Below are 26627 nucleotides of genomic sequence, written 5' to 3' on the forward strand. Positions count from 1 at the left end.
GAATTCAAGCCAAACTGAATTTCTAACACAGACACATACACAAGCAAAAGCGAGGTATGATACAAATACGTGCCAGAGCTTGTTACCGAGTCCGAGCTGGCTCTGCTTGCAGCAATAAATAGGAGACAAGATGTTGAGGCAAGGAATATGACTTTATTTGGCAAGCCAGCAGACTGTGTCCCAAAATAACCATCTTTTGGGGTCTGGATGCCAGTATCCAGAATGGTTGGGGGAGGTGAGGAAGTAAAGTTAAAAGACAATTAATCCTGCAAATTTCCCCTGGAATGGCCAACCCAGAGTGGGGATGTATTAGTTTCTTCTTTCTGTAGACATCCACAAAGTCCTGAACAAAGGCACTTTGGTTTAACATTCAGGCAAAGAGGCAGGATTCCCCGAGGCAGGCTGTTCTGTATATACAGTGTATACAGAAGAGGCAGATAAATAAAGGAGCTTCTCATCACAAAAGGAGACCAAGAAGTTCCAGGTAACCCTGGAAAAGAAAAGGCAGTTGCTGTCACTTAAAGAAAGAAGTTTCTGTAAATGAACCTGAGTATCCAACTCCTTTTAGACCTTCCCTGACCTCAGACTAATTGAGATTCCTTGTGAAGAACATATTATATGCCATCCTTATTGTAACTAATTAATATTGCTTCATTTACTGGTCTAAAAGCTTCAATTCAATCCACAATGAATCATCATATGAGGTCTCCAGGGCATATTTGATTAGTAAATAAAGCATTAAAGAGATTTTTATGGTGATTACAGGAAGAGCATATTTAGAAAGCAAGTTATGCCAATTAGATGTTGACTTAAGCTTGTTGATGCTGCAGCTACTGATGGTGATGTTGGTGATGGTGATGTTGGGGAGAGTAGTGACCAAATGTGAATCAGCCTCTAGACTAATCAGTCTCTTAGCCAAGCCTGCTCTTGCTTCCATGGGTGTTGCCATCACCTGGTGGTGGTAAAGGGCACATTCATGGAAAGTCAGAGCCTTGGCAGCTGTACCCTCTCCTCCTTTCTGCATATACCTTAAATAAGATGGCAGTGTTTGTGTATCTATCCTCTTAATGTTGGACATTTAGACAGTAACTGATTTTTCCTTTACAGTTGATTTCCAACTGTAAATGAGCTGTTGAACTGCTTTAAAGAGTGTTCTTGTGTGCACATGTGTTTGACTACTTAACAAATTTTTAAATTGTTGAGACAGACAGTATGCCATTTTTTTGTTGTAATAGTAATGGAAATTTTACCCACAATGACTATATGACAACTGACACTCCACCATAGTCTATAGTAATATCTCTTTATCAAACTCAATATTTAATATTATAAAACTATTGCATTTCATATTTGCCAAAATGATATTAAACCTTTCATTAAAATTATAGTTCTCCAAATAACTATAAAGTTTGACATCTCATTTTGCACTTATTTACTGTATGAATTTTTTTGTGTTGTGAAGGGCCTGCCCATTCACCTATTCAGCTCCTTCTTTTTTCAAAGATAAATAATATTCCATTGCATGTGTATACCACATTTCCTTTATCTTTTTATTTGTCAATGGACTTTTAGATATTATTAGTTTCCATATCTTGGCTATTGGGAACAACGCTGCAGTGAAAAGGGGGTACAGATATCTCTTCAAGAACCTGATTTAAAATTTTTTGGATATACACCCAGATTGTTGGATCGTATGGTAGTTCTTATCACCATCAAAACCCCAATGGCACTTTTACGGAATTAGAAAAGCAACTATTAGGATGGCTACCACAAACATTTTTTTTTTTTTTAAGATAAGCTTTGGAGAGGGTGTAATAAAACTAGAATTCATATATTCTTGGTGGGGGTATAAAATGGTGTACTCACTATGGAAAAATGGTTCCTCAACAGTTAAAAATAGAATGACTATGAGCATTCTTATCCAAGTTTTCATGTGGATGTATGTTTTCATGTCCCTTGGAGACAAACCCAGGAGTGGAATTGCAGGACAGTATGGCAACTCCATGTTTCATATTTGGAGGAACTGTCAAATTGTTTCCCAAAGTGATAGCATCATTTTCTATCCATACCAGCAATGGGTTCCAATTTCTTCACAACTTTGTAAACCCTTGCTATTTCCTGTCTTTATTATAGTCATCCAAATAGGTGTGAAGTGGAGTCCTGTTCTGGTTTTGATTTGCATTACTCCACAGCTAATTATGCTGAGTGTCTTCATGTGCCGTTGTGAATTTATGTATTTTCTGGGAGAGATGCCTATTTGGAGCCTTTGTCCATTTTTAATTGGGTTATATGTCCTTCCCCTTATTGAGTTGTTGAGTTCCTCATATACTCTGCACGCGTGCATGCTGAGTTGTTTCAGTCATGTCCAACTCTTTGTGACCCTATGGACTATAGCCAACCAGGCTCCTCTGTCCATGGGATTCTCCAGGCAAGAATACTGGAGTGGGTTGCCATGCCCTCCTCCAGGGGATCTTCCTGACCCAGGGATCGAACAAGCATCTCTTAACATCTCCTGTTTTAGCAGGTAGGTTCTTTACCACTAGCACCACCTGGGAAGACTTTATTGTCTGTATGCAATCTCTTAAATCAGATTTATAATTTACAAATACTTCTTCCCATTCTGTGGATTATATTTTCCGTTTCCTGACAGTGTCTTTTGAAGTATAAAAGTATTACATTTTGATGATTCAATTTGCCTGAAGCTCAGCTATGAGCCAGGTGACAGAAATGAAAGTGGGCCTAGCCCAGATCCTAGTTTTATATCCCATGCCCCTCAGGCCATTCTGTCTCTCTTAGCCAGAGGGACTGGGCAGTACCCCTCAGTCTAGATTATTTAAACATTTATGTAAGATTTGCTTCAAGGAGAGGCTGAGACATAAATGAAGACAAGGATGAGGCAGACTCACCCTCCCCAGAAGGTAGCTGAGTGACAACGAGTTATCATTTAAGCTTGTCCCTCTGGGGTACCAAATCTCAGGCCAAGCATTTTATTTTATTTTATTTTTAATTGCTAGAAAATCATTTTACAATTTTGTGTTGCTTTCTACTGTACAACAACATGAATCAGCCAATGGTGGGGGAGGGGAGGCAAGCTCATGTCCTTCCCTCCTGAACCTACCTCCCCTCCCCCCATTCCATTCCTCTAGGCCATCTGTAGTGAGGTGGGTGAAGCTAGAGCCTCTTATACAGAGTGAAGTATAAGACTAGAAAAATTAAAACAAGTATCATATATTAATGCATAAGTGTGGAATCTAGAAAAATGGTACTGATGGTCCTAGTAGAGAACGAACTTATGGACACAGCAGGGCAAGGCGAAGGTGGGATAAATTGAGAAAGTGGCCTTGACATATACACACTATCATATGCAAAATAGATAGTGGGAAGTTGCTAAATAACACAGGGAGTCCACCCTGTCACTCTCTGACACCAAGCATTTTAAATCAAATGGAAGGAGTTCTGTTAAATACACCTTTCTCCATCTACTCGAATTTCAAATAATTTTCAAATGTGGTTGCCATGGTATGCAGAAAAATTAAAATAATTTACATGTAGCATGATGGATTAAACTGACCAGTCTGCTGGAGGCCTAAAATGCTCAGCCCAGGGATCCCCAGGTTCTTCCGGTGACTTCTTGAGCTAAGAGGACCCAGGGCTCACAGTCCATGATTGCCCAGGGCAATCCCATTGAGAAGCTCTATTAAGCAATCACTCTTCTACGATTACCTTTCTGGAAAATTCTGGTAGTTTAACCCTTTATCAGACTCCATTCTTACCAAGGCATCCTATGTCTGTGTGTTGCAAGGACTCTGAGCTGTAGGGGATTTCAAGAGAATGGGATGGATGTTGTTGAGGTCATCTTATAAGTAGGCAACAGAGCTTTCTTGTCGTGAGAAGGGAAGTAGGAAGGGGTCAGGATCCAGTAAAAACCTTGGGTGATCAGAACAAACAGGACACGTCACAGGTCTTCAGAACCCCACGAAGAGAGGAGGAAGAGGGAAAAGCTTCACTCTTGAGGTTCTTCTATGGATTTCTCTGTGATACCAAAGGTCTGGGTCAGCAACAGCCCCAGAGCCTCTGCAGCACCTGGAGCCCTGCAAGGACTGGCCACAGCTGTCAGAGCTCTGGGGTCTGCAGTGGTGGGACCTGCAATGCCTCTGGTGGCTCAGGCAGCAGCCCCCACACCCAGAGCTGCAGCAGCCCCTGGAGTTGGCAATGCAGCTGGAGGAGACTGGGGGGCTTTTCAGGGGTCACTTTGGGGAGCACTTAGAGGCACAGCACTTGGGGGGTGAACTTGGGAGGTGGCTGGCACTGCTGCTGGTTCTGCTGGCAGCACATCTTGGCAAGAGATCGATCAACCTGCAAGAGAATAATTAGAGTTTTTGATAGGTTAAATCAAGAGTCATGCTCTTTATCTCCTTTAGTGAATTTAATGAGTTCATGATAAATATATTCTGAGACATGTGGAAAAGCATCCAGAAAGAAATAATATAAATTTTTCTCTGAGTTAAAAGTACATAGATTTAAATCCAAATGTAATGAACATTTATTCTCCTTGGAAGCAGGGATTTCTCCATCTTCAAAGACTTGCATGCAGAATTCAAGTTTCTCAAGTGCCATCATTTTAATACAAATAGGCCCCTAATCTCAGTGAACTCAATACACACCTTTTAACCCAGGACAGCTTTCAGAGTGGCAGAGTGCCAGTGACTTCTTGCTGCTGTGTTGTTAGTCGCTCAGTAGTGTCCAGCTTTTTGTGATGCCATGGACAGTAGCCCTCCAGGCTCCTCTGTCCTTGGGATTCTCCAGGCAAGAATACTGAAGTGGGTAGCTGTTCCCTTTGCAGGGGATCTTCCCGACCCAGGAATCAAACCCAGGTCTCCCACACTGCAGGCAGATTCTTTAATGCCTGAGCCACCAGGGAAGCCCAGACACTTCTTAAGTCAGTCTTTCCCTCTTCTTCTGAATGTGATTCCTGCTCATTGTAGCTGGAATCGAAGACAGCCCCTTCTTTCCACAGCCTCCCTCCTTCCTCCCCACCTTCTGCTCTGCTCTTAACCTCCCAGCAGTCAACTCCTCCCCAGTCCTGCTGAGTCCGTCTGGCTTCACTTCCCACTCACCCTGGTCACAGGCGGGAGTCCCTGGGGAGTCAGAGTGGATGAGATGCTAGAGCCAGGATGTCTTTGGCTCCGGGATTGGCCCAGGAGGGGCAGGAGGTGGTTCTTACACAAACAGGCACATGCTGGGTCATTCCTGACATTCCCCTGCTTCCTTGTCCCCTCCTCCCAAGAGACCATGGGAGCTTCCAGAATCGCCTCTAGGGCAGGGGCTTTACCAGCCACAGCCTCCCTCAGGCTGAGTGCTGAGGAACTGACTGTAGATGCCCAAAGATCCAGGCCCTAGATGAATACTCATGAGGTGACTTCTAAGGAAACCAGAGAAGTGTTTTAGCCCATCTTTTTCCAATCCCCAAGTAAGGTCTTTGAGCCCTGCTCTCATGGCCTGGCTGGTCTCTTGAGGACTGACTCAGGAACCATGTCCTTCCTTTCTAACACACTCCACACATCCTTCCCTCCCTGGTCAGAGCCTCATTCCTGATGCCCATGTCCCTGGCTAACACACAGGTCCCAGCTGGCAGGATCATGAGAGGACCAATGTGGTTCTTCAAGTTCCTTTGGTGGCAATGATGATTTTGACTAAACTCCTTCCCTCATACTCTTTAACACAGCAGTTCTATTACACATAAATCCTCTCTCAAATTGAAGCCATGATATCAGGGATCAAAGCATAGCTCTGCTGTTTATGAACTATGCGTGCGTGTGTGCTCAGTCTTGTCCAACTCTTTGCCACTCCATGACTGTAGCCCGCTAGGCTCCTCTGTCCATGGAATTCTCCAGGCAAGAATACTGGAGTAGGTTGTCATTCCCTTTCCTGGGGGATCTTCCCAACCCAGAGATTGAACCCAGGTCTACACTGCAGGCAGATTCTTTACCATCTGAACCACCAGGGAAGCCCCATATAAAAACTTAAGCAGTTATTTGGTAGGTGAAATGCATACAGCCCCATCAGCCTCATCATATCAACAAATTTAACAAAAATCTTCATCAGTTTTCAGTAAAATATATAGAATTAGTTGTGACCTCACGTGTTCCACTGACAACCACATGACAGATGCCCTTTGTCTTCTATTCACTGTGATTTCCATTAGCCCAGCAGATGCAGGTCATATTTTGACATTGTCCAAGTCCTGCCTCAGTTTCACTCCCTTCTTACCCAGCACTCCATGCTGCAGATGCCATGAGGTTCTCTCAAGAGATTCGTGTCACACGCCATGATCCCAGCTTCATTCTTTCACTCCTTACCCATCCCATTTCCATGATCCAGTAAGCTCAGCTGAATCAACACACATATAATAGAAGGCAAACACTTCATTCCCATCAGGGGATCTGCAGAGTAGTGCACACACATGTACCCCATCACTTAGCACATAGGATCTACTGAGTTGTTCCGTTGTCCATCTGTCTCTATGAGCTAGTCAAAAGCAGTTCTATGTGTCTCTGCATTACCAGTGCCCACAAAGGACAAATCCTGAGTGCAGGGTATGTGAACTGAATGAGTAAATAAAAGTAGAATGGCAGCCAGTGGGCCTGAGCTATGATAGGTAATTGAATTGTCATTGAAATTTCCTGTTCCGTTTGTCCTTCCTCACAATCTGTGCCTCAGAAACTGCTGACAGCCTGGTCCTGGGAGGATGTGGTCCTGTCACCTTGGGCTGAGCTTGAGGACACACACCTGGGCTGTGCAACAGAAAGCTCAGCATAAAAGGGCTCGGGTCCTGGGATCCAAGGTCCACAGTCACCTCAACAAGAGCCTCTCCTGCTTGCACAGACTCAGGTGAGTGTCAGCTGGGCAGAGAGCCTGAGCTGAAGGGGCTGAGCAGATGAACCTGTGCTTCAGCCAGGAAGCGGCAGTAGGAAGACAGGATGGAGGTGGCAGAAATGGGCCCATGGCGAGCGGCAAGCCTGGGATTGTGAGGAAGGAGTCCACACGCCATGTCAGGGGTTTTGTGATGCAGCAGACCTCAGCGTCTCTCCTTCTTCATTTTCCCAAACCTGCACCCTTTCCTCCTCACACCCTCAGTGATCTCCTTGCTCCTCACTTGGTGTCTGGAATGTGCTTAGTCGCTCAGTCGTGTCCGATTCTTTGTGACCCCATAGACTGGAGCCCAGCAGGCTCCTCTGTCCATGGGGATTCTCCAGGTAAGAATACTGGAGTGGGTTGCCATGCCTTCCTCTAGGGGATCTTCCTGACCCTGGGATTAAACCCAGGTCTCCTGCCTTGCAGGCGTATTCTTTACCGTCTGAGCCACAAGGGAAGCCCAAGAATACTGGAGTGAGTAGCCTATCCCTTCGCCAGAGGATCTTCCCGACCCAGGAATCGAACCGGAATCTCCTGCACTGCAGGCGATTTATGGGACAGTTGTGTGTCGTGTGCACTGCCTGCCTGCAGGGGGCGCCATTCACACTACATCTGTAGGGTGTTTGCAGGGTCTCTGGAGACTCACCTGGAAGTCTGTCAGCTTCCTTTCCTTCCAGGAGAGAGATGAAGCAAAGACAACAGTAGGCAAACAGTAGGCACATTTAACTCCAAATCAGATTCCATCTCTCTTCTGTGTCAGGAGCCGACTGCGCCCAGTCGGTGACAAGATCAAGGGACGAGAGAGGAACCTGCAAGGCAGCTCTTCTTCACATGGGGCTGCCCCGGGGGACCAATATGTCCCCTCCGGAGCCGCGGCGACAAGAAAGGAACCTGCAAGGCAGCTCTTCCCTTCGAGGTTGTCCCGGGGGCCCGGTATGTCCCTTTCTTCCTTCTGTCTTACTGCTGTTGGGCTTTCTATTAATTTTTGGAAATATAATATATAGTAATAAAGCCTCACTGGAAAAGTCCAAGCCTTTTTGGAAATGCTCATGATTGCTCTGGCTCAGGACACGACCATAAACATCAAGTCAAAAAAGAAAAGGCCACAGGTATAATTTGGCTGCTTGCTTAAAAGATTATAATGTTCTAGAAAAGAAAAGAGTAGAGGCATTTAGATTTAGAAGTAGATATACTGCTTCAGTTTACTTGCTCCTTGGTTAAAAAGGGTTTTCACTATTGCTATTTCCTTGCTGCTATTTGTTTATTGTTTCCCTTTCTTTAAACAACATAGGATATTGTGGGTATTTTTGTAAAATTAGAAAACGGGGTACATAGGATTTTAATAGAAGATTTATATTAACCAGCTTCACAGCCACTATCTCACTATTAATAGAGGTGTTTTGCTGCTTTAGAGGTGTTTTTGCTGTTTAATAGTTAATCACTGTAAATTGAGATTTTGTGGTTTCAGATTAAAAAAAAATATCAGGTTTTTCTCATGGTACTATTCTCAGAAATGTCAAACATGTTACTGTGACCCTTCCCATGTATTGTTTTATTGTCCAAAGAATTTACACTATACCTGAGATTTGCGGAACACTGTTTTTGTTAGAGTGAGAATGTTAGGCCATTGAGGCAAGAAGACTATGTATGGGACATTTAAGTATAAACCCTGTAATCAGAAACGTTCTAGATGAATGCATAGGGGAAAACATGGGAAAAAATAATGACGGAAGCACAAACCAATATCTGATGTAATATGTGGTGACTTAAGGGGGAGGTAACGTTCATTCTATAAAAACTGAGCTATTCTAAAAATAAAAAAAAAAAGCTACCTCTTCTACGCAACCTTCTGTGTGTATCTGTCTGTCTGTCTGTCTTCCTCGCCGACGCCACTCATCCCTTCGGTATTCCTGGTCCTGCCGGGGCTGGACCTCAGCACTTCTGATCCTGACTCCAGGAGCAATTGGTCTGAGGGCAAAAGGACCTACAAATAAATTATACAGTGACCTGAACCTTCTGCGTTGACATGTACTTGTTTCATTTCTGTTTTGCTCAGGTTTGCCGACCTCCCGCCGAGATGTCCTGCCAGCAGAACCAGCAGCAGTGCCAGCCCCCTCCCAAGTGCCCCTCCCCCAAGTGCCCCCCAAAAGCTCAGCACACGGTCTTCCTCCAACCTCTTCAGGCTGTGCTCCCAGCTCCGAGGGTGGCTGCTGCCTGGGCCCCCACAGGCGCCGCAGGTCCCACCGCTGCTGGCACCAGAGCTTGGTCTCCTGTGATGGTGACGGTGGTCTGCAGTCCGGGCGCTCTTGCTGTGGCCAGGGATCTGGGGGCTGCTGCTGACCTGGATCATGAGATTAAGTGAAAACATTTGGTTCTAACGTGACTGGCATCTACCTCTCCTGGTGCATTTGGTTCCTGTGCCCTTCTCTTCTGCAGAGATCTCCCTTGGAGATTCCCAAATGTTTTCCCAGAAGGATTTCCCAGAAGGCTTCAGGAGCTCAGGAGAGCTTCACCTCTCCTTCTTGATGTCCCTGTGAAAAAATAAAGCTTTTCTTTCACATTGCAACATTTGTCTAGCGTGTCCATGTCTTTGCCCTACCCCAGGCTGCCCAGTGTTGGGTGCAGAACCCTGTCTCAGGAACACAAACATAGCAGCTCATACTCTCCCCAACTCACAGGAACCTTTGGGCGATCATGTACTAGGGTGAAGGTAGGGTTAGGGATGGGTATTGACAGGTACAAGTTAGTGAAAGTCTTGAGTTTTCCTGTAGGAAAGAGAGGAGATAGTACGGATGTTGAAATCCTCAGGGTCAACTAACGGAGTTTCTGTAAGAAAGTTGTTCCAGGCTCCTCAGCTGAATGGCAGGACTGAGAGGGCAGAGAATCAGAAAGAGGCCAAAGAAGAACAAGATTAAAGAGGATAGAAGAGGAGACTATTAAGCCAGTCATCAATGAAGGATGAGAGAGGAGAGGTTGTAGAGTGTAAATGTGAAGAATTTGAAATTGGGGGATGGGAAGGAGTGATTTGGAGAAGCTCACCAAATGAAGGGGTTCTGAGAGTGTGAGCTGGGAGGAGATGCAGAGTGAAGGGCATGGGTGGATGGGGAAGGAGCAGCACTCAAGAGCAAAGGAAACTGCAAAGAGTAAAGGGGCTGCAAAGAGGCCCAGTGAATGCAGAATCTTGCTCTGCACAGGGCATCTCTTTCCCTGACAGTTCCTGACGTTTCACCTGACTCACTCTCCAGAAAGCTCCATTTGGGTGGAAGAAGACTTCCTTCCTCCCCCTGCTCCGGTCCTGTGGTTGCTTTCACACAAAGTGCTGGGCTGTTCTCTAGGAAGCAAGGAGAAAGGAAAATCCCTGGGGTGCCTGGAAAGGGGAGGATAGGAGTAGAATGGTGCAAACACAACCCACAGTCAGATGGTGCTCCACAGTCAGATGGTGCTCAGCGGGAGAATCTTTATAATTCCATGAGGTCACAGACAGGGGGCAAGTTGGGAGTGGCACAGAGCTCTGGAAAGCCATGGAAATGAGCTGCATGGTCCAGCTGAGGCCCCTGAGTGGCAGCCTGGGAGCCCAGCCATGGCCATGCCAGGGAGGGAACGAGGAGAAGCACCAGACTGGGCAGCTCCTTGGCCCCTGGGCTGCCCCAACCTTGATGCTCTGTGGTCCTTTTGACCCAGAGCAAGAGAGGTTCGCAGAGCTGTGACAGCAACAGGGGTCTCCAGAATGCTCTGGGGTAGTGTCAGTGGGATGTGTGGTCCTCGTGAGGGATCAGGTAGCCTTTCCCCCGCCAGAGCTGGAACCACAGAAGAATAAGACTGGAGACAAACAGTCTAAAGGATATGTGAGATTTAGACATGGGGAGGGAGATGACATTGTTGGTTTTTCTTGGCAGGACATCTCTGCTCAGTGACACTGGGGGAAATTAGTAAAGCAGGTATAACATTGAAATATGTATACACACACACACACACACACATGCATATATATACTGTCCTTTTGCCCTTTCAATGACATTTTGCAGATCCTGACTCTATGACTCTCAGCCCACAGTGTAAGGAACCTGAAGGCAGCAGGGAAATAGAAAGGCCTTTGGGCAGAGACGATCTGGATCAAGACTGTTGATCAACCCCCAGATTTTCTCTTTTCTTCCTTTGATGTATAGCCAAGGGGCAAAAAGGGGGACCCTATATGAAGAGTGGAGACAGTGAAGGGTTATCATCTGAGTGGCAGATCCTCAAACTCTCCAGCCCCAGGCCTTCAACATTCCCTTGGTAGATTCCCAGACATGTTTCTGATAAAAGGGAGCTGAGTAGTCCCTAAGCTGCTCAAATGTCTGCCCTTGACCCTCAGGACTTTTGAAGGCTGGGTGTTTATAATTCTTCATTCATTCAAACAACGTACATTGAGTACACATTTCAGAAATGTGTTGAACATAGAGAATTCAGCACTGTATCAGACACAGTTCCCAGCCTTGAGAAGCTTGTTGTGTAACAGACACAGTATAGACTGACATGAAATGAAATTATCATTAACTGGAATGGTACTTGCTATAAGTGTGTGGGAAGTCCTTGGAACTTAGGTCATAGAGTTGGGACATCTTGTCAAATGGACAAGTTCCCATTTGACAAGATTGAGGCATCTAGCCATTGTCACTTGTACCACTTGCGGACAGTGAGTGAGGTCTTCAGACTTCCAAATGGCTCTTGGTGTAGGGCAGGAGCTAAGATGTTGCTCTGTGGTAACCCAGTTAAGGTGTTTAAGAGGAACTCATGGGATTCAAGAGCCAGGAGTCCCTGTGCTGGAGATTTCCGGAAGGAAGGAGAAAATAGCTGCATTTTTCCATTGTATTTTATTTTAACTTTGTAGAATGAAGTAATGACTTAACATGACATATGTAAAAAAATGGATGTCTTTGATAAGACATTATTGTTGCAATAATGATTCTGAACTTTCTAGATACACAAAGGCTGTGGGAACAGTCTTTCTCTTCAAAACATGAATATTTTGTAATCATGGGCAGTATTTGAGCCTTTTCAAAATTTATACTAAGGCTTCAAGAATAGGTAGTATGAACTGGAAAGAAGTGAGGTTAGTGGTCAATATGCCCACTTAGATAATTTTAAAACATAGCTAAAAATTCCTCAACTCTCTGCTCATTGAGAAATAAAGTCTGTGTTCCCTCCCCTTCTAGACAGGCTTATGACAGCTCTAATCCATAGACTACGGTAGAAGTGATGCTGTGTAACTTCTGAGCCTGGACCATGAAAGGTCATGCAGATTCCTCCTGGTCCTCTTGGGATGCTGTCTCTGGGAGGTACCATGTGAATGGTCTCAGGACCACTCCGACATTATCATCATGCTAGAGAGGCCAGGAATAAAGCATGCAGCTGAAGCCAGCATCAACTCCAGTTATCTGAGTGAATGACTCTTTATTGCTATTGGATTCGAAAACTAGCATTCAATAGCCAAAAAGTAATGGAAATGAGTTCCATTCTACATCAAATCTCTTGAAAAACAATGTACAGGCATTCAGTCTGCAACCCTCTGAGATGCTTCTCGTGTCCTCTTTTTTTCTCAGTTTTCTCAAAGCCCAGAGGCTCTCATTTGCTGGATGCCCCATGCATTCTTTCCAGGAAAGCCCTCACTTCGGGTTTCTTGAGAGTTCACTGCCTGTCCAGTTCACCTCTCTCTCCCAAGTTCATTATTTTCAGATGAACTTGCTCTTTCTCCACCAGTTCTTTCTTTCGCCTCCAAGTCCTCCATCCTCTTTGGTCTCATTTTCCTCAATATCTGATCCTTCACACTAGCCTCAGCAGAGAAACGGATTCCGAGGACAGCTCATCCCTCCTCTCCCATGTTATACATGGACTTTTTGTGAGAGTGTTCTCAGCAACCAGACAGCTCCTCTTCTCTCATCTGCCACCCCCAAAACTCCCACTGGGCCACCTCCACAAACCCATGTGAGAAAAAGCAGACCTATTAATGTGCCAGGCCCCTGCCAGGATCATTCCCTGGAGCAGGCAAGCCGGACCTTCAGGAATTGAGGGAGGGGGTTGGGTGGAGCAGTCAATGGACAGGTGAGAGACATGTGGTATGAGAAGAGGTTTTATTTCTCTCTCTGGTCAAACAGGTGAGAACACTGTGAGGCACAGAGCAGGGAGCCCACGGCTCTTGGGAAACACACCTTAGAGCCTCCTAGGGAGAGCTCGCCACCCTGCTGTGAACATTTCAGCCAGTCAGCCTGGGAAACAAAGATTAAGGTGTCCAAGAAAGCATGCATCAAGCTGGGGCTTTTCCTTGGCTTTTGGATTCTTGTTTCCTCTGAAATCATGTGTCTCAGCATCAGGAGGCCAGGTCAGCAGCAGCCCCCAGAGCCCTGGCCACAGCCAGAGCGCCCGGACTGCAGACCACCGTCACCATCACAGGAGCTGGAGCTCTGGCGCCGGCAGCTGTGGGACCTGGGACGCCTGTGGGGGCCCAGGCAGCAGCTGCCCTCGGAGGTGGGAGCACAGCACGAGGAGGCGGGAGGCAGACGCTGGACTGGGCTCTTTGGGGGGCACTTGGGGGAGGGGCACTTGGGAGGCGGCTGGCACTGCTGCTGGTTCTGCTGGCAGGACATCTTGGCGAGAGTTCAGTGAGCCTGGACACATTCAAGAAAAGGTCAGTGCACAAGCTAAAGGCCAGTATCTCCCCTGTGAGCAGTCTTACTAGGGCCTATGCTCCTAATCCCAGCTGCCTCCTGAGCTGTGATGTTTAGGAGGAAAGTGGAAATGGATCTCAAGTTCAACTGACCTGACAAGACAGTTCCCTCACTCTACTCCTTCCCAGAACCACGCTATCAGCCTCTAAGTGGGCCCCGTAGAAACACGGAGGCAAATACACCCCACTGGGAAGTGACCTGTGGAGGATGTCTCTGGGTGCACATGTGTTTCAGGATGAAGTGTGGGGGTGGTCCTGAGAGCCATGTGTCCCAGACCCCAATGCCTCCCACACAGGTCCTTGCTCACTGCCTCCTGCCCTGTTCCCAGTTGCCCCCCAAAGTCTGATTCTTGCTACCTCCACAGACACCTCTGCTTTCCTCTTCCCCACCAACTGCAAGTTTGTCTCTCCCACACTCCTAACTGAAGCTCTGTCCCCTTCCAGTCACTCACCGCTGCAGTGGAGGCAGAAGGATTCTCCTGAGTAGGCTGTGGATGCGCAGTTCAGAGCAGAAGCCCTTTTATCCTATGTTGGGTGTGTGATGCACGGTCCAAGCATCCTGCTGCTTTCACAACAAGGAGGAGGGCAATGACAGCACACACTTCCTACTTGCTTGCCTCGTGTCTTCCTGGGTATGAATCTAAAATTCTACTAAGGTGGAACCAGGATGTCCCTGTGACTGCTGAACCAGTTCCTACTCAGAGCTGCTCTGGATCTATTGCTATGTCTTTAGTCATTCATTCACTTCCATTCCTAGACCAAGTTCTGTCCATTTTACTTCATTTGTCAAGAATAATATAGAGAGATGTATGAAAGGTTTCTTCTCTGATTATCTCACAGGTTAAATAGATCATGACACAGAGAAATAAATATAATTTTAAAATAATTTTTTAAAGTATTTATTGAATTTGTTACAATATTGCATCTGTTTCATGTTTTGGGTTTTTTTGGCCACAAGGCATATGAAATCTTAGCTCCCTGACAAGGGATTGAACCCTCACATCCTGTATTTGAAAGTGAAGTTCTAACCTCTGGGTGGCCAGCAAGTCCCTAGGCAAGTAAATATATTGATCTATTGAGCTAAGTGCTATCACAGAAGCGTTTACAAAGAACTCAAGCCTAAAATTTTAGCTTGTGATGGTCAGTCCCCCTTGTCCCCGCATTGCACTGCAAGTTCCAAAGGGTAAAGAAGACTTCAGTGTTCTCTGAAGTCTGGTCAAGGTCAGCTGGTCAAGGTCATTGTCCTGAGGGAGATGGGAGATGTGTAGGGTAAGGGATGGAGGTGGGAGTCAGTTCTTGTCTAAGACAGACAGATTCCTGAGAGGACCTCACTGTCCCGTGAGGCAGCATGGGCAGCAGTAGAGGAGTCCCACTGAGAAGGAGCCTACAGCTCTAGATGCAACGAGATTCACGATTGATATTATTAAGAAGAAGGAGGAGAAGGGGAGATGGGGCAAAGTCCAATCTTCACTGAGGCTCTGTTGTGTCCATATCTGCCAATGTGCACTATTGATTCTAACACCATAGAAGCTAATAGAAGGAAATAGCTCAGGTGTTGAAAGAGCTAAGGGAAGGGAAACTGTGCAAATGATAATAATGAACCATTTTGCAAAAAGGTTGGTAATTTTAAGGTTGACCATGGCGGAGGTTTTATATGAGCCTCATTTGATATCATAGACCTTATAATGGCTAAATTGAAAGTGTTCGTTGCTCAGTCATGTCTGACTCTTTGTGACCCCATGGACAGTAGCCTGCCAGGTTCCTCTGTCCAAGGAATTCTCCAGGCAAGAATACTGGAGTGGGTAGCCATTCTCTTCTCCAGGGGATCTTCCTGACCCAGGGATCGAACCCGGGTCTCCTACATTGCAGGCAGGTTCCTTCCCATCTGGGTGCTATTTTCCCATTGAATTTAATGGTGACATTACATATCCATTCCTCATTAAACTGTATCTCCAATTTGAAAAATATATTACATTACACTTACCAAAAATAAATTTATCATTGACACTTCAGCATTCACATACTTAAATTTAATTAAATAGAATTAAATAAAACTTTATTATAGCAAATGTATTACATTACATTCCAATTTCTTATAAGTGTAAAGAACTAGCTACCTGTTTTTAGACACGAAATTAATAGTAAAGGCTATGGTGTCCTTTTTCTCTTCAATGTACAATTTACTTGTTTTGAATCAGTGATTCCAAAAGTTCTTCCAGGATACATGTGGGAACATAAATGGTCCTGGACAGGGGGGCTGATGGTGTATTTTCACCCAGGTATCTCAGTTAAATATATATTCCAGGAAGATCCCCTGGAAAAGAGAATGGCTACCCACTCCAGTATTCTTGCCTGGAGAATTCCGTGGACAGAGGAACCTGGTAGGTTATTGTCCATGGGGTCACAAATAGTCAGACATGACTGAGCAACTAACACTTTCACGTTAACCACTATAAGGTCTATGATATCAAATGAGGCTCATACAAAACCTCCTAAGGCAAAATGTGTAGGTAGAAGGGAGGGGAACTGACTCAGTCTTAGGGTTCAAATCTAGCTGCAGAAGGGAGCTGATTATTTTTCCATGCAATATGCTTTTCTAAAAATAAGCACAGAGGCCATGTTTAATCCCAGCAATGTGTGATTCTGAGGTGCTGTGGGGCTACACTTTGGATGTAACACGTGTGCCCAGTCAGTGTGACTCAAAGCATTTCAGAACCTGCCAATAGAACTGCTTTATGGTCCCAATGCATCACCAGCTGACTGGTAGCTGGCTTCCTCCCAGCCCCACCCCTGAGTCCTTGTCTTAGTCCCTGTCTCCCGATGTGCCCATTCTCTTCCTCCTTGGGATGGAGCTCCTTAATTTCACACCTCCCTCCTGGAACCTGGCCAGGTGACTCAGTGGTAAAGAATTCACCTGCCACTGCAGGAGGCATAGGAGACTCGGGTTTGATCCCTGGGTGGTGAAGATCCTCTGGAGGAGGGATGGCAATCCACTCCAATATTCTTGCCTGGGAAATCTCCTGGACAGAGGAGCCTAGTGGGCTACAGTTTGCAAAGAGTCAGACATGTCTGAGCATGCACATTCTCCTGGAACTTCCCCCACCGCACAGCCAGGGCTTTCCTTCTCAGAACAGAGTCCACAGTGAGCCTGAGAAGACGAGGAAGACACTAATTCACAGCTCAAAGCATGTATCGACTCCAAAGGTGCTTTACTGCGAAGATGTCAGATTCTGAGATAAAACATGGAGAAGAAACTAACATGGGGAAGAAACTGACCTGGTTGGCCTAAAACGAAGATCTTATGATCTAGTAACGTGTATGTGAGCGCCGGAGCAGGAAGTGCTTTATCTGAGGTCCAGCTCCCAGGCAAGCCTTCTGAGCCAGGTGTATCAGTAACAAAGAAACAAGCAAGGAGTAGCCCTTCTCATCGGCAATTTATGACTGACGTGAAAAGGGGAAGATGAGAAAAGTAAGGCCCAAAGTGGTATCCTGGGAAGGTATTTCTCTTTGTAGTTTATGTCCTTTTGTTTTCTTATTATCAGATACTGGGTATAGACTGGAACTAACAATAATCCTTGGTTTTTAATGTATGCTGGTCATTGGTCCACACATGCCCCCTCTTAATTTTTCTACCTATCAATCATTTAAATAAAAACACACAAAAGTCTACCACCTAAGTGAAATAATAACCTTTTAGTAAATTACATAGACCTACTGAGTTCTCTGTCATCCCATGTCCCAGCCAACTGACATAACCAAAATCCTGAATTTTGTACTTAATGTTCTTTCTTTCTTCCCTTTTAATATATTTTTGTCACATATTTATATATTCCTAAAAAGCATGGTATTAAATTTTTTCTATTATTAAGTCAGATTCCTTGAGGTGTATTTTGTTGCTATTTAGTAACTAAGTTGTATCTGACTCTTTGCGACCCCATGGGCTGTAGCGCACCAGGCTCCTCTGTCCACACTCTCCAGGCAAGACTACTGAAATGGGTCTCCATTTTCTTCCCCAGGGGATCCTCCCAACCAAGGGTTTGAACCTGCATCTCTGCATTGGCAGTAGGATTCTTTACCACTGAGCCACCAGGGAAGCCAAGGTATATGTCACATACTCTAAAAATGTCACCCGTTGGAGTATGAGTATACAATTCCATGAGCTTTAACTAACAGATAACTGCGGTCATGTAACTGCTGCTACAATTAAGATATGGAACAAGTCCATCACCCCAATATATTCCCTACCCCATTCCAACCCTGGGCAACCACCAATCTATTTTTTATTCTTTATAGTTTTATCTTTTCCAGAATGTCATATGATTCAGTTCAGTTCAGTCACTCAGTCGTGTCTGATTCTTTGTGACCCCACGGACTGCAGCACGCCAATCTGTCCACCTCCAACTCTCAGAGCTTACACAAACTCATGTCCATTGAGTTGGTCATGCCATCCAACCATCTCATCCTCTGTTTTCCCCTTCTCCTCCCACCTTCAATCTTTCCCAGCATCAGGTCTTTTCCAGTGAGTCAGTTCTTTGCATCAGGTGGCCAAAGTATTGGAGTTTCAGCTTCAGCTTCAGTCCTTCCAATGAATATTCAGGACTGATTTCCTTTAGGATGGACCGGTTGGAACTCCTTACTGTCCAAGGATTCTCAAGAGTCTTCTCCAACACCACAGTTCAAAAGCATCAATTATTTGCCTCTCAGCTTTCTTTATAGTCCAACTCTCATATCCATATGTGGCTACTGGAAAAAACAAAGCTTTGACTAGATGGACATTTGTCGGCATATAATTAGAACTATATAATATGTGACATTGAAAACCTGACTTCTTTCACATAGAAAAACATGTTTAAAATTTATTCCTGTTGTTTCATATAGTAGCGGCTCATTCCTTTTTAACTGCTAAGTAGCATTCCACTGCATGGGTGTATCATATTTTTAATCCATGCACCAGTTGAAGGACATTTGGTTTATTTGCAATTCATTGCAATTACAAACAAAGCCATTATAAACATTGACTTACAGGTTTTTCTCTGACTATAAGTTTCATTTCTTTTGACCAATTACCTAAGAATAGGGCTCTTGGGCAAATGGTGAGTATACATTTGTATTTATGAGATACTGACAAACTATTTTCCAAATTGGTTGTATAACTTTGTGCATTGTCACCAGCAATGTCTAAGAGCTCTAAATGCTCCACATCCTTCGTAGTATTTGGTATTGTCAGTTATTTTTTTTTAACCCTTCTAATGTGTGTAGAGTGGTATCTCATTTTGCTTTTAATCTGCATTTCCTTAATGAAAAATGATGTTCAGTGTCTTTTCTTGTGTTTATTTGCCATCCATGCACTTTCTTTGTTGAGATGTCTGTTGGTTTTCTGTTTTCTTATTTTTAATTTTTAATTATTTTTAATATATTCTAGACATAACTCTGTAAGATATATGTTCTGCAAATATTTTCCCCAAGTCTCTGAATTTTCTTTGCATTCTCCTAAGAATGTCTTTTGAAAAGTTAAAGTTTTTAATTTTGGTGAAGTTCAGTTTATCAAGGTTTTCTTTTTTGAATGACTCCTTTTTTGTCACATCTAAAAAATGTTTGTATAACCCAAAGTCATAAGAGATCATCTATTATGTTTTACTTTAGAAATTTTATGCTTTACATTTTGGTTTAATATCCTTGTCGAGTTAATTTTTGCATATAGCATGAGGTAAAATTTAATTCTTTTTTAACAGAGAGATGGCCAAGTGTTTCAGCATCATTTGTTGAAATGACTATCCTCCCTCCATTCAATTGCCTCTGTACCTTTGTTTAAAATAAATTAATCCACTATGCTAGTCTATTTTTGAACTCTATGTTCTTTTCCATAGATCTACCCTTGCCTTGCTCCTGATTTTAGGAGAAAAACACTCATTCTCTATATCAAGTATGAAAATATTATGAGGATTTTTTTTGTAGATGCTCTTTATAAAGTTGAGGATATCCCAAGGAATCCCTACAAGATTCATTGTCTTTCTGAAAGCTTTTTTTTTTTTAATCATGAATTGACATTGGATTTTTTCAAATGCTTTCTCTGCATTTATTGAGATGATAATATGTTTTTATTTTCCCTTTAGTCTGATGTGAATGCAATAATGTCTCAACTATTTCAAGATTCTCCTTAGAATTGCTGGACTGTCTGGATTTTTTTTTACATTTACCAAAGGACACATAATTTTACAAATTACAAGTATCTCATGTAATGTATAATCTAAATATCGGCTGTTTTTTTCAGCCTGTGAGTACAAAGTAAGACTATAATACATACATCTGCCAAAATAACAGTAGATGGAAATGACCATCTAAACAGTCACAAAGTGTCTCAACACTATTTCTTGGAATTTCCAAAGGGGAATGTCACATGGCCATACCAGCCAGTCTGACAGCTCTGATCACCGCATATCCACCCAGCTCCTCCTGTCTTGATCCAGCTCACATCCTTGATGTCTATCCTCCCTGATGGTGTGCTGGGAAAATCATCCTCTGTTCTGACATTTCTCAAAAAATTCCTGGCTTTCTATTTTTGTATGACAGTGTTAATGGGAGAGATAATTCTACAGTTTCTTAATATACATAGAGGAAATCTGGGACTCTTCCAATGAGCTCTTTAGAAGTTAAGGATATTAAGATGCTATGGTTTTAGGATTGGGGCTCAAATATTCTGTAATAACATATATGGGAAAAGAACCTGGAAAAGAATGAATATATGTATAAATGAATCACTTTGCTATACACCTGAAACTAATACAACATTGTAAATCAACTATACTCCAATATAAAATGAAAGTTAAATTAAAAAATAAAACCTAAATAAGAAAAAATATATACAATACTAAGAAAAATCACAAATCAACATCATGTTAAGGTCTTAATCCATATGGAATATTTTCAATATTTCCATATGAGGAGACATGTTACATCCCAAAAGGGCTAGACACCATCTGGGGAGGAAAACTGATACATGGAAGCTAGGAAGAAATATCCTCGATTAGAAGATTGGGAGGCATTTTCACACTCCTTTACCCCATTTTCTCTAAAAGAAATTTGAGCCACTGGTCACAGAAGCTTCACACAGTTCTGTCACCTCCTGGTCCCATCCCTGAAAGAAGGAAGAATTTTGTCTTTGTTTCATTTCTTATGTAAGATGACAGACTTGACAGATGAATTGAGGTTTAATGCCTCCAAGTGCATTTTAAGAAAGATGCATCAGAAATAAAGTGCATTCTCTCTGGTAGCTCCACACTGCAGGTGCCCGGCTCCTGAAGATGAGCTGCTCACACTGGTCCTCACAGAGCTGCCCTCATGGACTCACAGCATCTTCTTCCAGCATTAAGGACATCTGCTCCATCTGCAGGCCTATCTGGGAGAAGTGTAAGAAGCTGTGAAGAGGGGTTTCCTCCCTGAGGTGGATATAAAATGAGAGAGCAGCAACTCCAGGACTAAACCAGGTGCCCATAAGACAAGGAATGAGGGATGGAGCCTGGAGGAAACCAGAGAGAAGTCCACCTACATTTTTAAAGATATTTATTGATTTATTTGGCTGTGCTGGGTCTTAGTTTTGGCCTTCAGGACCTTTAGTGGCATCATGTGGGATCTAGTTCCCTGACCAGGGATTGAACCCAGGCACTCTGCATTGGGAATGTGGAGTCTTAGTCACTGGACCGCCAGGGAAGTCCCCCACTTACATTTTAAGGAAGATAGAGAAATCTTTACACTGAGAGCCACCCAGAAGTTTTGGAACTTATTCTACCACTGAGATTGCCGTTACCTTTCAGCTGTTGTTGACTAATGACTCAAGACCGAAATTGTGCTCATTTGGACCTAAAGGAACCTTTGTGTTTGCTTCTATTGAACAAGTCAAAGAGGAAAACTGTTCACATCTTGCAGAGGTCGGAACCCTGGACTGGTTCAGGCCTTATCCTTACACCCGCCACAGCACCTGCAGCCTCTCTTTGATGCATGCTGCTGCTGCTGCTAAGTCGCTTCAGTCGTGTCTGACTCTGTGCAACCCCATAGACGGCAGCCCACCAGGCTCCCCCATCCCTGGGATTCTCCAGGCAAGAACACTGGAGTGTAGACAGTTGTAATTCATCATGGTGCCCCTCCTCTCTGCTAGACTGGCGGTCCTGTGGGGGCAGGCTATGTTTCCTTCGTAGCTGTGCTCCCAGTGATGAGACCAGGCCCTGACCCACAGCTGACACTCCCTTAAAGTCTGTTGAATGAAGGAACTTGGGGATATTTCTTGAGAAGAAATTCAGGAAGGAGGAGGGCTGGCAATAGGAGAATCTGGTCTGCAGGGGAAGAAACAGTGTGTGACACCCCCCTCCCGGTCATCCCCCAAGGTCAGCTGGGACCTTCGGAGGAGCCCCAGGAGTGATGTTAGCACCACTTCCTTTAGGCCGACCACTTACCTCTGTATTCTGCCACAAATTAGGACATGACCGAGTAGTCACACTGGGACACAAGTTGTATACTAAGAATTCCCCAGGGCACCAGGAGGGAGAGTAGCCAGCGTTTGTGGCATTACTGAAGGCTTTCCCCATCCAGAAAATCTGATGAAATAAATATGAGTTGCCTTCTATCCTCTCCTTCTGCATCCTCACTGTGGAGTCTAAGAGGAAAAGTAGTGTCTCTTTTCATAGCTCATATTTTCCCCTTTGCAACCCAGTATCCAGTTGTAGGGGTCTCAGTGAAGTGAGACAAATGGTGGTCAAACTGAAAGGGAGGCTGGGGCTGAAAGCAAGGCCTTGGAGCTGTCAGGAACCTCACTCTGGAGACAGGAGAAGGTCAGTGGGGCCACAATTCCCTCCACACCGTCTCCATCACCTCCATCCTGAGCTAACCCTCTGAAAGTCCACTGCATGCCAAGTCCTTCCTGCACAGGGTCTTGAAATACTGTACAGGTGCCCGAAGCTTTAGTGTTGGGTGAGTGTTGAGTAGAGGGAGAGAAACAAAATTTCTTAAAGGTAGGAAGCCATTCCTAGAGGTTTTAATGGTCATAATAGAATAAGATAACCTTCCTCTACAAAAAGACTTCATTCAAAATCTCACTTAATTGGGACTTCTCTAGCAGTCCAGTGGTTAAGACTCTGACCTCCTAATACAGGGGACATAGGTTTGATCCCTAGTCAGGGAACTAAGATCCTGTGTGCTGCCAGGCATGGCCACACACACACACACATACAAAAATCACATAGCTATGTGCACTGCTTTTTACTAGTTAATAGGCCATGACCATTTTTCTCTGTAAGAAAATATGTGTGCTAAGTTGCTTAAGTTGTGTCTGACTCTCTGCAACCCTATGGACTGTAGCCTGCCAGGCTACTCTGTCCATGAGATTCTCCAGGCAAGAATACTGGAGTGGGTTTCCATGCCCTCCTCCAGGGGATCTTCTGGACCCAGGGATCAAACCCGAGTCTCTTATGTCTCCTGCATCAACAGGCAAGCTCCTTACCACTAGCACTACCTGGGAAGCCCTGTAAGAAAATATAGGAACATGATATAATATTATTATAATAGCAAAACTTGTTTAAATTAGCTATGGATTATTAAAGCTTACAGTCAAAATTACATATTTTAATGATAGATAGTATACTAGATTTAAGTGTGCAAATAGTTATTTTTTTAACCATATAGAGTTTTATTTCTCATTATTACATTAATTTTAATTAATGCATGATTGACCTGTGCCCTTGCAGATGTTATATCAGATCTCTTTTTATTTTTTATGTCCTCTCCTTCCCATCTCCCTCCTTAAGTGTGCAAATAGTTTTGAGTTCAGATGATTGCACCAATAGCTTTTTTTCAGCTCAGGTCAATTTATTGATTTGTCCATCAACACCTAACTGGGCTCTGCTCCCATGCATGAGGCTGCCTGCTGCTGCCCGGGTGCCATCAGAGGGGCTAGACAGGGTGCAGGCACAGTCTCCTTCCCCTGCCTGTATCTCACTGTGAGGCGCTCAGGAGGCAGTATGGATTATTCTGAAGGTCCTGGTCACTGGGGCAGCCAGGAAACATGGTCCACTTGGAACTTTTTCTATGATTTATTAATTTGTCTGTCTGTCTGTCTTGGTAGACTCATGATCCAATGACAGAATTCTTCTGGGATTTCCCTGGCAGTACAGTGGTTGAGACTCTGAGCTTCCAAAACAGGGACACAGGTTCAATCCCTAGTCAGGGAACTAGGATTCCATCAGCCACATGGTGGCAGAGGGAGGTGGAGGAAAATAAAACAAAACAGAATTCTTCCATAGCTGTACCTATTCCCAGGAAAGAAGGTGAGTCAGAATCTGAATGGAGGCAGATGGTCTGAAACAACGAAGGAAGGAAGGAAGGTTGCCAGGCTCCTAGCCGCCCCAGGGGGAGGTGTGTGGACAGTCATCATGTTTCCTGATGGAACCTCCTTAGTTGGACATTATGTAAGTGCCCAGGAAAAGGGCATGAGGTCTAGTCCTGGGAATATGCCAGACTGTCACCCTCCCCCTGATTGTGAAAGCAGTGGCATGCTCAAGTCATGTATCACACACCCAGCGCAGGATAAAAGGGCTCTTGCCCTGAGTTCTTCATTCGCAGCCTCCTCAGAAATAGACTTCTCCTCCCTTCTGGCACCTGGTGAGTATCTAGCAGGGACCAGAACTCTACCTAAGATGCTGGAAAGGAACCCTGAGATCATAGCAGAAAAGGGGAAACCAAAGAGGCCTGAAATGAAATCCCAGAAGTATGGTTGCAGAGAAGACAGCCAAGGGGGTGGTGTAAGGGTCAGGAAGGAGTTCCTTTGGGATGTGACAAGAATTCTGGGAACTGCAAAGGTCACAGGAGCTCATGACACTTCCCATGTTCTTTCTGTTCATGTCTACACACGGTTCCTGTGATATTCACTTTTCAGAATACTTTCCTCAAATGGGTACATTCCTTGTGTGTTTCCTTTGAGATACAAAGGTCTGGATGCTCAGTTAGATTGGCACCATGGGATCCCGGGTGGAGAGCAACGTAGGAGGCATCTTGCATGATCAAATTAACTCGCATCAGTGTCCCTCTCCCTCCTGCGGCCCTGACTTAAGAAGCAGCTGGCCTGACAAGAGAGGGATCGGGAAACCAAGAGTGGGGAAACACCGGACTGTGGATTCCAGGCTGACAAGGTGATTTTGTTTTGTCCAGGCTCACTGACCTCCCGCCGAGATGTCCTGCCAGCAGAACCAGCAGCAGTGCCAGCCCCCTCCCAAGTGCCCCTCCCCCAAGTGCCCCCCAAAGAGCCCAGCACAGTGTCTGCCTCCCTCCTCCTCAGGCTGCGCCCCCACCTCCGAGGGCAGCTGCTGCCTGGGCCCCCACAGGCGCCGCAGGTCCCACCGCTGCCGGCGCCAGAGCTCGGGCTCCTGCGATGGTGACGGTGGTCTGCAGTCCGGGCGCTCTGGCTGTGGCCAGGGCTCTGGGGGCTGCTGCTGACCTGGCCTCCTGATGTTGATTTCAGAGGAAACAAGAATCCAAGGGCCAAGGAAAAGCCCCAACCTGAGGCATCCTTTCCCGGACACCCCACTCTCTTTTGCCCCGACTGAGCCAGAAGATGTTCCCGTGCAGGGTTCGGAGCTCTCTCTGTAAGGCTCTTTCTGTCTGATCTCCAGGATCTCACAGGTCCACACCCCCTGCACCTGCTGATGATCAGCAGAGCTTGTGCCTGACCCTGTGAAAAAATAAAGCTTTTCTTCCTCATTTCCAGGCTCATGTGTCATTTCACTCTGTCCCTCCCCAGATCCCCCAGTGGCCAACACAATCCACACAAGGTTCTGGAGGCAGAATCTGAGCTCTGGATCAGGAGAAGAGAGCAGTTCATTTCCCCCTCCATTCATGAAGGACCATGAGTTTTCAGTTGGAATGGAGACCTATTAGCTTAGGTCTTGCACCTCTCAGTGAAAGGACTAACTTCCCTCGAAACCTGCAGTGGGTCCTGATACAACCTGGGAATTGCCACGGTGTGATATGGGAGTTTTGTTATTTTAGTAAGCTGTTTCTGAGTCCTAAATAAAGAAACAGGGACTCCAGAGGCAAAGAAAGTGGAAATAAGCTGAGGGAAAATAGAAGACAAAGATGTAAAGAACAGACTTTTGGACTCTGTGGGAGAAGACAAGGGTGGGATGATGTGATAGAATAGCATTGAAACATGTATGTTACCATATGTGAAACAGATCGCCAGTCCAGGTTCGATGCATGAGGCAGGGAGCTCAGGGCTGGTGCACTGGGATCACCCTGAGGGATGGGATGGGTGGGGAGGTGGGTTCAGGATGAGGGATACATGTATACCTGTGGCTGAGTTATATGAATGTATGGCAAAAACCACTACAATATTGTAATTAGCCTCCAATTAAAATAAATTAATTGATTTACAAAAAAAAAGATAGAGGAAGAAGATACATCTAAGGAAGGAAAGTTAACTCCATGGACTCTATGAAAATGCAGGGGGAGATGAAAGGTGAGGTCTAGGGGGAATGGTTTGGCTGGGAGTTTAGTTAGTGAGATGACTGGAGCATGTGAAATGAGAATTTTAGGAAAAAGAGAATATGAGAAGTGTTGCTAGAATTCTATATAATTGATTAAATTTGAATTCTACACTATCATGAGGCTAAATAAAGTACCTTGTTTTAGCCTAACTTGTGAAACTCAGATATTTCTGAGGCTGAAATAATGTTCCTAAGTGTGAGCCAAGAGTAACATCTCAGTTTGACACCTGGAAAGCCAGACAGTGTCAGAACTCAACTACAGTCAATTGTAAATACTATGTGAAGTTGATGTTAGGAGCTGAGCGGGGGAGCAAAACTGGAAAACTTTGCAACCTTAAATTAGAAAATGATTTTATCAAACCTGAAAGTTAACTCCTAAAATTTGGAAGTCAAAAAGCCTCCAAGGACATTAATTCCAGATACACGCCAACTCCATCTAACAAATGAGACATGATTCCCTGGAGCAAGAGTCCCAGTTCTGG

At 44.7% G+C, this 26627-nt stretch overlaps 2 protein-coding genes across 2 annotated transcripts; one reads left to right on the plus strand and one right to left on the minus strand.

Moving 5' to 3' along the window:
• Positions 1–13274: 13274 nt before the first annotated feature.
• On the minus strand, positions 13275–13538 carry LOC136161787 (late cornified envelope protein 3B-like). The gene has a single exon (XM_065926881.1). The coding sequence runs from the start codon at positions 13536–13538 to the stop codon at positions 13275–13277; it is 264 nt and encodes an 87-aa protein (XP_065782953.1).
• An 11294-nt stretch (positions 13539–24832) lies between these two features.
• Positions 24833–25096, plus strand: LOC136161794 (late cornified envelope protein 3B-like). Its single transcript, XM_065926894.1, has one exon. The coding sequence runs from the start codon at positions 24833–24835 to the stop codon at positions 25094–25096; it is 264 nt and encodes an 87-aa protein (XP_065782966.1).
• The last annotated feature ends 1531 nt before the right edge of the window (positions 25097–26627 follow it).

Source organism: Muntiacus reevesi, chromosome 1 (assembly GCF_963930625.1).
Source record: "Muntiacus reevesi chromosome 1, mMunRee1.1, whole genome shotgun sequence".
Lineage (NCBI taxonomy): Eukaryota > Metazoa > Chordata > Mammalia > Artiodactyla > Cervidae > Muntiacus > Muntiacus reevesi.

Coding starts and splice junctions, on each gene's coding strand:
- LOC136161787 (XM_065926881.1), bottom strand. CDS start 13,538: ATGTCCTGCCAGCAGAACCAGCAGCAGTGCCAGCCGCCTCCCAAGTGC.
- LOC136161794 (XM_065926894.1), top strand. CDS start 24,833: ATGTCCTGCCAGCAGAACCAGCAGCAGTGCCAGCCCCCTCCCAAGTGC.